Source organism: Cyclopterus lumpus, chromosome 4, assembly GCF_009769545.1.
Source record: "Cyclopterus lumpus isolate fCycLum1 chromosome 4, fCycLum1.pri, whole genome shotgun sequence".
Lineage (NCBI taxonomy): Eukaryota > Metazoa > Chordata > Actinopteri > Perciformes > Cyclopteridae > Cyclopterus > Cyclopterus lumpus.
The window spans coordinates 15,368,334-15,385,176 of NC_046969.1; the positions used below are offsets into that span (position 1 = coordinate 15,368,334).

At 40.7% G+C, this 16,843-nt stretch overlaps 1 protein-coding gene across 1 annotated transcript in view; it reads left to right on the forward strand.

Annotated features, from left to right (window-relative positions):
- The window catches only part of LOC117729391 (adhesion G-protein coupled receptor D2), an 84,232-nt gene that overhangs the window by 42,207 nt on the left and 25,182 nt on the right, over positions 1–16,843 (forward strand). Inside the window, exons 21-22 of the mRNA XM_034530400.1 lie at positions 3,934–3,987; positions 7,328–7,481. Coding sequence (XP_034386291.1) covers positions 3,934–3,987; positions 7,328–7,481 — 208 coding nt within the window. The remainder of the gene's footprint in view (positions 1–3,933; positions 3,988–7,327; positions 7,482–16,843) is intronic.

The window sequence follows — 16,843 nt, forward strand, 5'->3', positions numbered from 1 at the left end:
ATTGTGTTTCAAGGCTGGCGGAGTGAATGAGAGAAATGACAAGTTTCTGATGGGCTCCTTGCTTAAACGCTGTGTGGATGGGGGGTGACAGTACGAGTGTGTATGTGTGTGAACGTGCATCTGTGGATGGGAGGAGGGATGGGAAGGAGGGGAGGCGACGTCGTTGCCACGCGAGCATCCCACTGCCCTTCATGCTTGGACTAACTTATATGCATCCGAGTCCGACCATTAAACACTGACACGCCGCGGTTCTCAGCCACTCATTCCTCACCCACATTGGCTAATATTTCACTGCCTCTTTAAGTTTTTTAACTCACGGCCCTCCATTTAGCATCCTGACAAACCCGCTGGCCAGGGCTTTGCGGGGCCCCAAGCAGTAACCATAGTAGGACAAAAAAATAAAAGCAATATGCAACCAACAATATGCAACGAAGGAGGACATATTGTATAGAGATGCTGCTTTATTACCATTTAGATACGCCACAGCTGTGTAGGGGTGGAGGGTTTGGTTGAGTGGCGAGACACAGAGAGACACGATTTAATGGATGAGACTCGAGCGATGAAAATCACTCTTGGTCAAATGTGGCTCTTCGTCTATGTAAATAGGGTTAACTTTAGATGTGCAGAAATAATATTGCATCTGAGCCTTCTTAAAATAATTTTTTTTTTAACTTTATTTTTCATGTTTAGACTCTTCCCATTGCAAACCTTGAGGAGAAATCTGCCTTGTTAACAATTCAAATAAACAGATTCAACAACAATCTCTGTAATGCAGTAGTCTATTTTCTAAATAGTATTTAAGCCAAGTACACAGTTTTCTGGTGAAACATACAACATGTTATATATAAAAAGATAGTTGATATCACAGCTGTAAATACAGAATGTTAAAATGAATCTAACAAACGGTCTTCTCTGTGGGTGGAATGAACCTTGCTTGACGAATACAAACTTAATTTATCTTTTAGATCTTGTTGCTTGGACTAAATGAACAAGGTAATTGACACTTTGTACCATACGAGCAGCTTTTTTAAAGAGCAGAGTAACATAGTTATATAATACCCAGCTCTTTAAAGTATTACCATTACATTTATGATTAATAAGTATTAAATTAGCCAGATTTCTTATCTTTTTTTTGGTCTCACTATCGAAGAGGACATCTCACATGTACAGTAACATTTGCATTTCATGTCCTTTGCTATTTCCCATGTTCTCTTTCCTTTCACCATGCATGTCTTCTCAAGAGCATGAAGAGCCGTCCCTGAGTCATAGCGCCGACAATGCAGAGCCAAGGAGGGTTGACCTTTTGCACTGTAAAATAAATCCACACAGCATTCTTGCTTAAGTGGCTTTTTTAGTGCCTGGGAATTCATTTTCACTGCCCTTGACCATGGGGGCAGCTCATGTACATGTTCCGTTTTTCAAAAGGACCACACTTCTCTGTTAACATTTTTTTTTTTTTTTACTGTAATTTTGCCATCTTTCAGATGTACACGTTTCTCTTTTTGTCCTCTGAACCCTCAGCACCTTTCCAGAGCCCTCATTTGGTTCTCCCCAAACTGCTCGATCTTTTGTTTTGTGTCTTTAACTGGTCTAGCGTGTGGCACACTGCTGACTTCAGGTTTCACACTACCTGATACCTGAAAGGAAATATTTGCTTAATAAAAAAACAAACCACTAAATGGTAATGCTAAGGGAAAAGGCCAACGTGAGACCGGAAGGTTCCAGGTCTGTCTTTGTCTGTCAAACTTGCTTTGATGGCCGGACCCATATCACACTCATACTTCTAGAGTGAGAAAAAAACTTTGCAACGTCGCTGTTAGTTGTTAACCTGGTAAAAATCTGTCTTTAGCCATTGTTTGGTGAAGACATGTTTATTTGATATGCTAAAGTAGGTGTTGATTACCTGGTGCCTAAAAGTCAGAAAATGCTCCATTCATGAGGATGGATTCCAGGCTCAATAATTATAAATATGGCATGGAAGACAGATTGCGTCTGCTGCTATTGCTCTCAAATTGCAGCGTTTTAATTGCTAATTACCTGACAATAACTTTCCATTATTCATAGCAATTAGCTTTTCCTTGGTGGTCACCTTGTAATCCCGTGCTTTGATGACCTTTTATTTCCATCAGCTCCAAGGATGTCGGCAGGTGTTGTTGGGCGTGCTGCTTTCATATGGTAATCGCTTAGTGCACATTTAAATGGGGAACCACACTTTGCATCATTTGAAACCTTGAGTGTGCGCAATCCCCCTTAAACACATAACAATCATCTAAAACAATGCCCTTCCCCTCATTGTCAAATGATTAATTAAGTTGTGTCATGTAATTGCCTCAGCACGCCGGCTGCTTTTGTTATCAATGAAATCCCAAGGACTCACTTTCCCCATTAGATTCTGTTAAGACGTTGTCTCTCCAACATCTGCATCGCGTTGAAGGCCTTCTGCGGATCTTGTCAGAAATAATAGGAGGATTTTGAAAACATGATGCTGGTGCTGTTGATTTTGCCCTGTCACAATGCTCGGGCTCTCTTCATTATGGGGCCCTTCAACGTTGCAAAACATCCTCTGTATACACATGCCGTCTTTGAGACTGTGTGTGTGTGTTCAGTGTGGTGTCATAATTTATAACACGCTGCGACTTAATGAAGCCATAAGCCATAATGCATATTCACTAACGTGGTGGGCTGGGCTGGGCTGGGACGGGCTGTAGTGATGAGTGCCCCTCCGCTACAAATTTACAGTGAGCGCTGACAATGTGCACACAAACACACACACACACACACACGCACACACACACACACACACACACACACACACACACACACACACACACACACACACACACACACACACACACACACACACACACACACACACACACACACACACCTCGTAAGTGCCAGAGGCTGTTCATAGAAGACTTCATCCTACTTAACTGAAAACACACTGAGTAATTCCGGCTGTATGTTTGTTTGATTTTTTCCTTTTTGATATATTGTTCTTGTTGTTGTACCAAATTGATCATAGACAAAAATAATATGAAGATCTACTTAATTGTTCCGAATTTTTTAATAATGTTTTTATTTCAAACAAAGTTTTTTGACAATTTTTTGTCAGAGGTTAATTCATGTAAAATGATATTCAAACAACAGAGAAAATTGCAAAATTACTGTCTTTTACTGTTATGTTATTTACACAATGTTTACATACATGTTTTAATCGTCACTTGTCATAACTACTTGGATCAGTTCAATTACAAATTGTGATTTATCAATTTAAAAGAAAGATTGATACATTCATCAGTATAATGTAATACATATAATATGTATATATTCGTTGTTTAATTTAGGTAAATCACAAATTAGTTTAATTTAATTATAAGTCTTTACTGAAACTGTATGCACGTATGTTGTATATCTCGAATATCTATGCCTGGTATTGTATGTGTTAAATGAAGGCGTCCAGTACACTGTTTTATCCGGAGTGTAAAAATGTAATCTGTTCTGCTAGGGCGGTCCCTTCTCCTCCAATAGCTCCATTTGTTGGTCACGGCGCTCTATGCTGACAGATGATAGCTTGAAGTCGTCTCCTTAGTTTGCTAGCTCTATGTGTCACTTTCAAGTCCCATTAGCCACTGGGACATACTGGGACACTGTACATGCGCACTTACTCACACGTTCACGTACACAGACACACACACACATGCACGCACACACACACACACACCTCCCCAACTGCTGTTAGCACCTGCAAACCAACGTTCCTAATTTGTTGTTTCCTCTCCACTCCCCTTCCTCCATTTTACACTTTGGGTGCTCGCAGTTGTTTGCTGTGAAATATTGTTTTGGTTTTGATCCATTGCAAGTGTGTTCCATTGAGCATTGTGTCAGATACACTTATCTCTTTCTCCCTCACTCTCTCCCCTATTTTTTCAGGTTCGGAGCACGGTCAACAGGATCAAGGAGAGAAGAAAAGCGCTTAATTTTTCAGTATGTCCTCTATTTTTTATTTGTTTTGAAGTGTGTGTGTTTTCATGTGTCTTTGTGTCTCTGATACACGCTAGTGCAATAGACTAAAACTCCCTTGCCAATGAAAGCTGGCCACTAAGCAACATTGTACATCTGCTAGTCGACAGTCCATGTTAGATGCCCTTATACATCAAACATAGACCCACCGTAATAGCTCTCCCCCTTCCTCACTCTGCCTATTGCAGCCCCTTCATCCCAGCAATGTCAAGCTCCGTGGTGGGTTACAAGTTTCTAATCCAGGACAAGCCGTCCCCTGACATTAAAGTGTCAAGCCAGTATTTATACCTAGTTGGACGCTGCTGTTTGGCTGAGGCGGTTGGATGCTGCGTGTGTGTTTGTGTGTGTGTGTGTGTGCGTGTGCGCCGAGGAAGCTTACACTGTAGCCTACACAAAGCACTTTAAAAGTACTTAATAGTCTCCGGGACACACAAACACATACACACATGGACAATTATAGACCCTAGCACCTTGACAAACACAGACCCCCATCACACACACACACACACACACACACACACACACACACACACACACACACGCGCGCAATGCATCTTGTCCCTGAGTGATCACATTAACTCCACTCCTCTTTGGCCAGCAACACTTTGTCCTGCCCCTCCCTCTGCACCCTGACCCACACATATGCACCCCACCAATATTTCCCAACCTCCCGCTTCAGGTCATTGAAGAAGGAATGAAATCTTTTTTGACGGCAGATTGATTTTTTAAATATCAGGGTGCCCCTGCTTCCTCTTGACCCCCCACCTCAGAGATAGACACCGTAAGGATGGGGACAAATGAAATAAATAAATAGATACATTAGAGTGTTGAGTGTGTCTCTGGGTTGTGCGGTTCGGCTGGGGGGGCCCCTTGGGGCCCGTTGTTGCCAGGTGCAGTCTGATATATTGGCTGCTCATGTTATCAGTGAGGCCCCCCCATCTACCGTCATTTTTACTGCTTCCTCTCCCCTCTGGTGGTGGCAATTTTCCAATCTTGTTGGGTTCCGCTACTAGAATGGTTTTTTAGCCATCACTGCCGCCTGACGGTTTTTAGCTAATGCTATTTTGTGCCATAAATCCTGCTTGAAATACTGTATCTACCTGTCCTTTGGTTAGATAGGAGACATTTGGCTCTAGATGACCGCACATGCCCCTATATATCCCCTTGTTGTAAAACATAGGATTGGTATCGTGCCTTGCCGGCTGGGGGATAAAGAGGCTTTGGCGGTGTTACTGCATATGGGGTCATTTGAAGACGAATGGCACTTGTCGGAGATAGAGGGGTTTATATGTTATATTATTTGTAACGACCGAAGGGTTAATAACCCAATGGGATATTTCACTGCAACTAGAATTCAAGAATTTATACTGGTTATTTAAATTATAACAAATAATTTGAAACTTTCATCGGCCGATTTTTCCCTTGATCACCAACATTGCAAGCAGCCACTACTAAGCCTCGCTGAGGTCATCTGATGGGTCGGATCTGATCACACCAGTCATTTACTGTATCAGTGCACATGGCATCAGAATAAATGTGTTTTATTCAACCCATCCCACAGCAGGAAAATATTTTGAATATTGAGGGAACAATTTAAGTACATATTGGCACAGTGACTTGACACACCTCTGACCTTGACAACCTCTCATATAAATTCCACCAAACCTAATCACACACTCTACCCTCTTAAATTCCACACTTCTGTCAACCTCTGTAGCCCTCTTCCTTGTGGTAGCCCTCTTCATGGGCTTCGGCCGCACACACTGATTTTTTAGCCTTAGGGGGTGGCGTTTTATACACACATACACACACTATGACCATTGTACACTAGCTGTTTGATACCAAGTATCTTCTGACACACCCTGACCTCACACACGCACACACACACACACACACACACACACACACACACACACACACAGCCAGATTGCTTTGTGAAATAAAGCTGTCAGTTGCAGGACCCGTATAAAAAACACCCCTCCACAATACTCCATGCCCCTGACACTACTGAAATATAGAAATAAATTGGAAACGGATTAGTTGTTTTGATCTTAATTCAAGTTTTGACAACATAGGAAGCAAGGAGTTGGTTGGAATCAGAAACAATGAATTTAACTAGTATTTGATTTTCACAAGTGGATGGTAAAAAGTGGATGTTTCTGTCTGTGGAATAGCTGCATGTTGTTAAATACAATACGTATTATTCATTTATGTTGCTAAGACCCCTGGTTGGAGTAACTTACAATGATGTTTAGCAGTGCATGTATTTTTCACTTTCCACTGTGTGTTTATGTGTCATGTTCACTGAAGGACATCAACAACACACAAAACCAGCTAGAATGGCCGGTCCCAAGTGTGGAGGCATTTCTGCCTGATAGAAGTACAGTATGAAACATAAGATGCCTTGGACCCTGTTGAAGCCCCGCAGTCTGTTTGAGAGCTGTGCAAACAAATGGGTTTTCTGTGATTGCCGTTTATTTTGGTCTGGCTGGAAGATGCGTGTGTGAAACAAGGAGGTTTCTGAGTTTAATTCAAAAAGCAGCTGTCCAGGTTTGGTTCGAGGATTGTTGGAAGGACAATACTGTACTCTACAATAGCCTGTGACATCTATTCACGTTTGCTACTGATTGTGACATCTTAATTAGACATTTCTTAGTGCTGATCAGAGAAAAACTTTTATCAATGAAGTGTAAATGTAAAAAAATCCATTAGTCATTCTTACTGATGAGTTCTTCAGTGCCTGAATGAGTCTTGAAACCCGTAAATGAGTTAGCATTTTGCACTCCCAGGTCCCTCGTCCCAAAGTCAATGTGGTTTTTGAATGGATGGTTTTTGGTTAGATGGCTGAAATAAGGTCTGTGGTTAGCACAAGCTTAAAAGGTCTTAACCTTTTGTCATATAATAATAATAATATCATAATAATAGTCATTTTCGACACCTTGTATTTATTCTAATAAACAAATAATAATCAAAATGTATGAACCTTGTATCTCCAACAAGACGAGAACAGCTCTACTTCTTCGTCCGCTCATGAGGGCAGACTGACCGTTACAGTGACTCACTATCGCCTCTTGGCGTACAAGTGGTACAACAAGACTGGACAGGCCTGGGTTAGCTGTTTAGCATGCTCATTTTAGTAGGTATATCTGCAACAAAACACATCGACGTCAAAATCGTAACCTCATTCTGTTGATAATGTTAGTAATTCAAAAACTATTTTTTTCATTTTGGCCAGATCTTACACATTGTTATAAAACCCTTCATTGATCTACTGCAGCTTACAAACCCTTCACATTTCTTACAGAACTGCGCCAGTTCCAGACCATCCAGCTCAGTTACCAGCTCTCGTCCTGTCAGTTTCCCACTAGGAACTACCCCGAGTCAGGAGGAGGAGGCCACCCACACCCACACTCGCAGCAACAGCCCCGGACTGGTGAAAGAGCAAGAGAGGACCAGAGGTGAGTCAGACCAATACCATACAAATACAGTTCTTGGCCTCTCCTGTCCTCACTGACATCATTATTAATGTTATTGGTTACGCCTGTGCTTTTCCTGTTTTGAAATGTAAATATGTTTAATACATAAATAATACAAATTCAAATAAAGATCTATATTAGGACCCACAATTTCATTCTAATATTAACATGCTCATGATAGGTCTCTGCAGCATTATACAGAGCCCTATATTAGCATATTTGCCTCACTGTAATACCCTCTTGCTCATAAACAGACATACACCCAAAGTCTGGTAATTGATAGGTCCAAGGGTCATGTCTAATTGAAATATCTAATGAAAACCTTAGATTAAGTTTTAATAGCTGCCACTGAATGACTACTTCTAGACTTCCGTCTGAGTTTTGAATGCAGATACAGTTCGGGCTTTTGTGCTTTAACTATATTAATACTATTTCTTATTCACTTTTTTTCCATAGTGCACAGATTTGAACCTGCTCTCTTTGGAAATGAACATAATATAGCAAGTTACAAGATTCCGTGCTTATTTAATTACTCTTTTTAAAAAGCACAACAAATCCAACGACACTTAAAAAGAACATGGAAGGCCAACCATATATTTTTCTTTTAGAATGAAAGATGAAATCTAAATTCATAAGAATAGGTGAAGTATTGTGTGGGTTGTGTACCATTTTTTTCTCAATGTACGGTCTCTTGAAAAGGGCCGCACCTGCAGCCTTGCTTTATTGAACATTTTCAGATCAGAAGTGGTACTTTTGCCTGAGAAGGATTTTCCTTTCCCAGTATAGGTTAATACCTCAAATGCAGCCAAGCCTTTTTACTGATTAATTCAATGGAATTAATAAGTGTTGAAAGTTCATGTGGCGTGTGTCTGTGTATGTGGCAGACTCGTTAAGCTGCACCGTGTTCATTCAAATGTAAAGCATTCAGACGTGATCACTTGAGTTCCAATGACATCCTCCTCGAGTTTACAGGTAATATATTTTCATACAGACTTGTTTTTTAAAATGTATATTTACTGACTTATATACCTGCACAAATTCCTTTTTTTTCAAAGCAGAAACTTTTTATATGCACTCAGTTTTGGTTTATTTGGCACACCTAGCTGGATCTAATGCAGTAAAATACAACCGCTCTGCCTTCAATAAGTTTATAATATTGCTCTTTTGGATGTGTTGATTCCACTGAATGGTTGTGATGCTTTCAATTGAACTGTGTTATTCAGAGAGGCGTTTGTAATATTTAGTCTACCTTCACTGATACAAATGGGTGGTCAAGATAATAGAAACAATACAGCTTTCAAAATGATCATAAAGTTGACTGTAGTTTGTGTCTGCACTTTTATCCCCCCACTGTTCCCCCACTGGCATATCTGCAAGGCATTACTGCGAGGCACTCTGAAACGGAGAGTAGCGTCTGGCCTGTGAGTGAAATCAGACATCAGAAATCTCCTGTTGAACTTGAACACTAACCAGACCCCCTGGCTTCAATCTAGCTACCTGACCCATGCTGCACTCAGCAGAGCCAAGAGTCATTTGGTTGTGGAAAAGATTGGAGACACCAGTTTCAAAAGAGGGAGAGGTCGATTCCTGGTTTCATTCTGTAATTCTAAGCCGGTGTTAGTGTCACCTGCTCTGTTGCCCTAGTTGATGCAGCGTTAAACCGTTTTAATTTTTAACTCAGATTTATTTATTTGCAAAAACCAAGAAAACCAAAACCGAAATAAGGGCCAAAAAAGTGAGTGTGCAGAGGTTTATAAAAAAATAATGTCTTCGTTAAAAAAACACTGGCTATTTTATTCGTTGACAATGGGATAGAAAAAAGAAAAAAAATGTATATCACTTTTTATTTATAATTGAATAACAAATTAACAAACACAATCGTATTGGTAAATACTATGTGGGTTATGGTTTATGGCTTGAACAATAATGCTATTCATATTTGAATAGTACATGTGCTGTGTGTTATTGCTCCTTGTTGCCGGTCTGTGCACCACTCACACTGTGATTTACAACGTTTCCTTTGCAGGTGATTTGCATGGTCCTCAACACTATTACTGTCTCTTTCATTCACTCGCCGCGCAGTAGTTAAATCAGACCCTCCGTCACATTCACACGACTAAACCTCCAATGCAATCTGACAAATCAAACTCGGCAGCAGAAAATCATGTTTTTTATGTATCACGATTGCAGAAATAATTGATTGTTAGGCGATATTATTCAGCCCATTTGCTACTCCTCCAATCTGCTCATGTCTCAATGGTACAACATGCAAATGCCATCAGCTCCGTCCGATTGAGTGCTGGGAACGGGTTGTCGGTCGAGTGCTCACACACGACAAACTAGTGCGTATTATCCTCCAGCAGCGCAGACACATGCAAACATGCACTTTCAATTTGCTGTAACTAATCATCATGACGAACCCAACTCACTTGATTGAATATTTGTTTTCAAAAGGGCCTTTTTTTTAAGCATTGGTGTGATGATGTGAGGGGTGATACAGCAGTTGGACCAATTTCTCTGGAAGCACAGTTGGTAGTTTTATTATGTTTGATTAAATCAAGTTGTCATGCAGGATCTCTGAAATATACAAATTAATCTTGGCAGTGCAGTACATTCAAATGTTTGCTGTATCTGTCATTCTACATCAAATAGAATGAATATAATTTATTAAAAAAAAGAAAAGAAAAAGGAATTTGGCCAAACCATGCCAGGACCAGCATGAGCAGAATGTTGCGGTGGCTTTACAATATTGACAGATATATCGACAGCGCGCTACACTTACGGTACTTAATGCCTTCTCATCATGAAGCACAAACAACATACAAACAGATGGGCCCCATTTCTCTGAACAATAACCACACCATCTCCTAAGTGATAGCGGTAGCTTGCATGTACAAGGTCAGCCCCTTCTTATGCCTTTTCCATATTTCTGTTTACTCAAGTTGGTTGGCACAAATGTCCAAGGCAGACAGTGGATTATGTTGAGGGTACATCGTGAACAAAGTAAAGCACATATTTGCTGTGAGCACAAGAGAAGGACAAGTGCATAATGAAGGAAGAGGGGGTGAAGTGTGGGGGCGATTGGATTTGAAAGGGGAATGGTTTGTTTGGGTGTTATTGTATGTGCATGAGTGTTGCATTCCTGATGAGATGGTCCCACACAATGGCTCAGTTGAAGGTTGCGGGGCCTTTCAAGCAGGAATAACCTGCTTACCTGCTTTGTTTAAGCCTCCTTCTCAGCAAACAAAGATCGTCCATCAGTTATCTTTCTTGTATGGGTCACGTGGTTCACTAAAGGTCACCAAGTTTTTCGTGTGGGGTCTCTTTGGCTTCAAACAGTGTTTGACTGGACCATAGGTATTGTTTTACTTCCAGTGAATGTTGTGTTTATCATGCAGTTTCATGTCCAATCTGTGTCAGTATTATATGGCCCGTGTCCTGAATGTCTTCTTAACATCTTAGTGTTTCTAAATATCACAATCATGTTTGGGATGTAAGTGGTGCGATGTCCACATAACCTGTTCACAAGGTTATATTAACAAAGAAAAGATGCAGCATGCACAGTATAATGCAGTCCTCACAAGTTCATTGTAGCAAAACCTCATTTCCAGTTTATGTAACCCAAGTTTTAAGAAACATATGCCTGCACATTGCTGACATCTGACACTCCTCCCTCTTCCTCTTTTCCTAACATGTGTTCCTCAGCATCCCTCGCAATTAGGGGCCTTGTAGATAAAATAGTGTGGCGGTCTATTGCATGCATCTTCTGCAGATTACGCACAGATCCTCTGTTGACACCACCATGGGGTTGACTCCCCTATTGCCTCCTTCCACCCACCCACCATCACTTGTCATGCATGTTTAGCCCAGTTCATTGACATGCAACAGGTTCCCCTGCTCCAAAAATACAAAAAAAAGAAATACCCCCTTGAGTAATGACAGCATGTTTGCAGCAATTTCATTTGGGTGCTTGCTTTCTTCTATTTCCAAGTCCATTTCTAAAGACCATGCACAGCCACGTGTCACAATATTTTCAATACATGACCTCAATATCACTATATATAAGGAAAGTGATGGTTTATGGATAGATATTGGTGGTGTCAGAAGATCATTATGCACAATAAACATTGTTAGAGGCATATAATGTCCAAATAGAACACTGAAACGCTCACACAATGTGTCACTTGACTCCATGCCACCTTTACCAGTCTGATATCAAAATACTATAGTAACTAAAACTTAAAATTATGTTGTCTCATATCACAGTATCAGTCGGTATATAAATATGTATGCTCATGCTACAGGAGTCATTTTTTAAAATACATAACTCTTTATTTTATAGGAATAGTCGTGTAGAAATGCTTGAAAGGTTGATAATTTCAGTTGACTGCTGCTTGACCTTTCTGTTTCTTTTCTGTATGACTGTTGCTCATTAGGATGTGCATGTCCTTATCAGTTATTGTGTCAGAATGCATTATGAATTCAGATATCCTTGGTTGTCATTCATGTGTACTCAATGTATGAATGTGTAATTTAACTTCTTGCCCAGAGTGTTAAGTGATGTTATCCTTGTGCTGGGTGCACAAATCCTTGTACTGATACCTGCCCTTTCTTTCACGGAAAGCACATTGAGCTACACCTCTTGTATGGAAAGGGCTTGATAAATTCAGTGTATTATTATTAATATTATTACTATTATTACTACTACTATTAGTAGTAGTAGTAGTAGTAGTAGTAGTAGTAGTAAAAGAAGATGTAGTATTACTATGTGAACACACTTTTAGTGCAACTCGTAATTACAATGTTTTTCACTTCCAAGACACTTGTGTAACATTATGAAGTACTGTCCTGCAGTACTGTTTATTCTAACCAAATGATTACTGTATGTACGCATGCATGGAGTCAGTGTCTGTTTGCTATGAAGTGTGATCTATTTTACCGGTCAATTTAATGATGATTTGTTTGTTTCTTGAACTGAAAGCACAAATACAGTGAGTGTCCTCTGCATAGATTTAAGTGTGCGGATATCTCTTCTATCAGTTTGAACTTTGTGATACTTCATGCACCTTAGTTATGATCAAGCCAGGTGGAGTGGGGGTTATCCTTAATTTACAGGTTAAAATTCACATGCTGCCTCAAAGTGGCCAGAGAAAAAAAGTGGAACAAAAGTTCATGTGTTTTATTTTAGTTTCAACTGGTTGCAACAGGCCACTGGTATTTTGGAGACAGCAAACATGCTTTAGGAAGTATGATAATAATAATAATTTCTTGCTGTGGGAATTGACATCACATTGATAATTACATGGACACTTGATGTGAGTTGTGTCTGTGTGACAGAGAGGTATTTGGCCTCTGAGCAGCAGCTTATGTTCAATGTCTTGCTGATGCAGAGTGATGTGTACTAATTCTACATCTGCTCAAACCAAACAGGGCTTGAGAGTTCAGCCAAGTCTCAAAAAAATCACTTCCTCACTGGATCTTCTCCTGCCCTCCCTCTGTGCGCAGATTACATTTTGACGATTTTCCCTGCATCCTTTTTGCATTTTGAAGTGATGAACAAATAAGTGGATATGTGTGTGTGTTTGAGTGTGGACTGAGATTTGGCTTTTTGGCTTGGCTGTTTAGAGGATATATGGCCCTGAAATGGGCTCTTGTCATGTGGGTTGAAGCTTTGAGGACTTGATTGTAGCCTCAGTGTAAATACCCAAACAAACAGGCAACAGTGAAAATGTGCTATGGGTTTGCCATGTATTTACATTCCTCTTCCTTCCTCCCACTTGCTTTCTTTCACTCTCTTTTCCCCATGTGTCTGATTCGTTAATTTGAATTACTCGCTAGCTTTCCTTCCTTCTTTCCCGTGCTCCCTTTCTTCTTCTGACACACATTTCTTCCATTCCCTGTGAATGATTATTGTAACATTTGTGGTTCCAAGTGTCATGGCTAAATTACGAGAGGGACTTTGTGACAGTAAGTAAGATTTAAATTGTCAGTTAAAGCGCTTAGCCACCATTTCTCACTGTTGTGTGAAAAATCTCAAAAACAATCTTTGATCATTTGAAACACTTACACGACTGCATTACAGTCGTACTACATTCTGGCATTTGATATTCATCACACTGAAACAAATCCAGAGATGAAATATTGTGCCCATTTGGTTGTTCTTAAGTGGCTTTAAGCGCAACTGTTTATGCATATTCGCCCAGCCGCTACAAAGCGTACCAGTCAACTCAAATTTGTTTTCCGCAGCTGTTCTGCATACCAACGCCACGCTACCACGCACAGGCAAAATCTGCTGAAGGGAATCTATTCATAATTCAAAGAAACAACAAGGCACGAGCTGTAGCGTTGTCAGATATAACAAATTGAGGAGGAAAAGAGTTGAATTTGTATCTGCTTACAAAGGTTGACTGCATTATACATACTGCAGGTACCGCTGAGTGCGTGGTAATAGGATATATGATGGATGGCCAAGCCGCATGGGCTCCCATTTCTCTGGGTTATTCATCTATTTATCTGCGTATTTATTTAGTCCTTCACCCAAAGAGACCCTCACAAACTCAGGATTTGCCTAAGGTGCAATAGTACCGAGTATTGGCCAGTATGGAAATGTTGCTGAGCAGTCCGTGGTCTGGAAGTCCTCTGTTGAGAGTGTGTCAGGGGAAGGGAGATCTGTTCTGGGGTTCAAGGTATAACGTGGCCGGCAGTTGGTTGAATAGTGATCGTTCTTTTTATCAACTGAACTAGAGAACCATGACACATTTTCTCCTTCTTAGAAACCACAAATGAAACTCATATTGCAGTGATCAATTGGATTATTCACGCGTTTTTCTTCCAAACATATTCCAACACAAGGTAGAGCCGAGCGTTTGTCTCCTGAAGGAGCCACTTTTAATCTGGCTGGTATGGGATTGAATCCCACCAAAATATCCTTCATTGTGTCTGCCTATTTTATTTTTGCTCCACTCAGCTACCCTGTCTAAATAAAAAAAAACATTTCCAAAAATTTGAGAAAATACAAGATCCACCTTGTGGAATTATATAATATAGTCATGAAATTGAAGCCAAACTGTGGCAAAATTGAATGGTACATTTGAATAATATTGGATTGATACAATTCCATTTTAGCAGTCAGTCACCCAACTTGAAACCAAACCTACAGAGACAGGGTCCCTTTGATCACACACCACCGTCAGCTAACTGCCTTTCATGCTTAACCCTGTCACCGCTCCCTTATCGAGGGTGTCACACAAAGACCGGCATGTCTCAGTGTACCACCCCCACCCCCATCCCACATCTCCCCTTTCTTTCCAGCAAAGAGTACAATCTGTCGCAGCACATCAGCCTAAATCACAAATTTAGAAAACTTTGTCCATCGTCCCTTTTGTGTTTGCTGTGCATGCGCGTGCACACACACACACACACACACACACACACACACACACACACGTGCGCACACACACACACACACACACACATACCACTTTTCCTGCAAGTGTCTCAACTCAGTCCGAAAGCATTCCCTACTACTAACATCGTGCAGCTGCCAACAGCACCTCTAAACCAATATCAGCACCCCCCCCCCCCCACCCCCCTAGAACATTTTTTCATCGTCCTCATCTCAACAGCCCATGGCAACGACATAGCCGGCAGCTTACGACGAAGCAAAGTGGGGACGAGGGAGGGAGGGATGGGGTAAGGGGGGGAGTCAGGCCGTAGATCAGGGCAGGGAGGATGGCGGCGCGACCAGGGGGTGACAGGGGAATAACATCCCTTTCTCCTCAATCGACAGGGACCATAACTCCTGCCTCTCCAGGGACAGATTGAGAAAGGCAATAGCCCAAGAGGCTGTGAAGCACGGACGCTTAGGAGAATTGAAAGTTAAAAGAAAAACGCAGTTTGCCGAGCCACTGCCACTGATTCAGCCGACAGCACCGCTCTTCGCTCCTGAAATGTTCTTATTCCTTGAAACTCTTCTTTTTTTTTTTTTTTTTAAAGACGGCAGTAGAAAGGCTCATGTGGCATACTGTCCATATAGATTATCAAACAATAAATCTCCAAGGGTGTTCACGTCGTATTTTTACCAGTTTTGGAGAATCTTTTGCACTTATTAACGTTGGTGGGAAAATGTGCACATATTTCTTTTTTACTGACCTAAGGTACCAAAATACTTTTTTCTTTTAATCTTTTTTGGGTGGGAGAAGTTGATGCGAAGAAATAAAATCCTGTTGAGATCAACTTTCTCCTTTGAGAACTGTCACAATTGACCAATTACAACATGGCACTTTATTTAAAAACATTTAGTTTAATAATGTAAGGTTTCTGATCCAGTCCCAGCAAAGCTTTGCTGTCTTTAAAGTCAAGGTGATAAGGCCTCTAGGGGGCCCTATTACCCACAATGCAGGTGTATTTATATGGTGCTGGTGTAATGTAATGGGCTATTCTCTGTTTGATTTACTCTATAACTGATACATGATAAATGATGAAACTGGAAAAATAAGATATTAAACACACATGTGTGTGTGTGTGCTGCAGAATACCTTAGATAGTGACCGGTGAGTTACAGCACATGTAATTGTTTTAAAAGTAGTTTAATTTGGCAAATCCCACCGTTTAACTGCTAAGTGACGATACACTGAGTGCTTTATCAGCAAAGAATTCACAGCTCCGCTCTCTTTCCGTTTGTTTTTATCTTGTTTGTTGCAAACACTCTGCCTATTGTCTCACTTTTACACTTTCTCACTTTCTGCTCTCTAAAAGTTATCTTTACTCTCAACTTCAGTCTCTCTATTTCCTTTATCTTTCTCTCTCTTCCCTCCATCTCTCTCTCTCTGTCCCTTTTCCATTCTCTCCGTCCCTCACTCCACTCCTCCACAGCCACATCCCCTTGTTTGGAGTGGGTGAGGAGCAGGCGGGTAGCAGCTTTTATTGCCTGATCAATTTTACAGTGGCTTATTGAATAGCTTCTAATGCCCTCCTTTACTTTCAGTTGTAACCCGCAGAGTGTCGATCGCTCCAGGGCTGATGTGATGGCTCACCAGAGAGAGACAATAAATTGTAATACATCGTCTCTGGATAATTACACATGTTTAATCATTGATTTTTATTGGCTCATCACGATAACATTATCCCAGTGGACAAGAGAGCTGCTCATAAAATAAAAGAGGTTGAATTAATCATGCCAATGTAAAGAGCGAAGCAGCTAAAATGAAATGTTGGCATAACCAACTTACTTTATCTAATTTACAAGCTATTGATTAAGACTGTTTTATGCATGGGCAATTTGATGCACTAACCATTTAAACGAGTGGAGCTTTCTCCATATATTTTTAAGTGTGTCAGTTTGT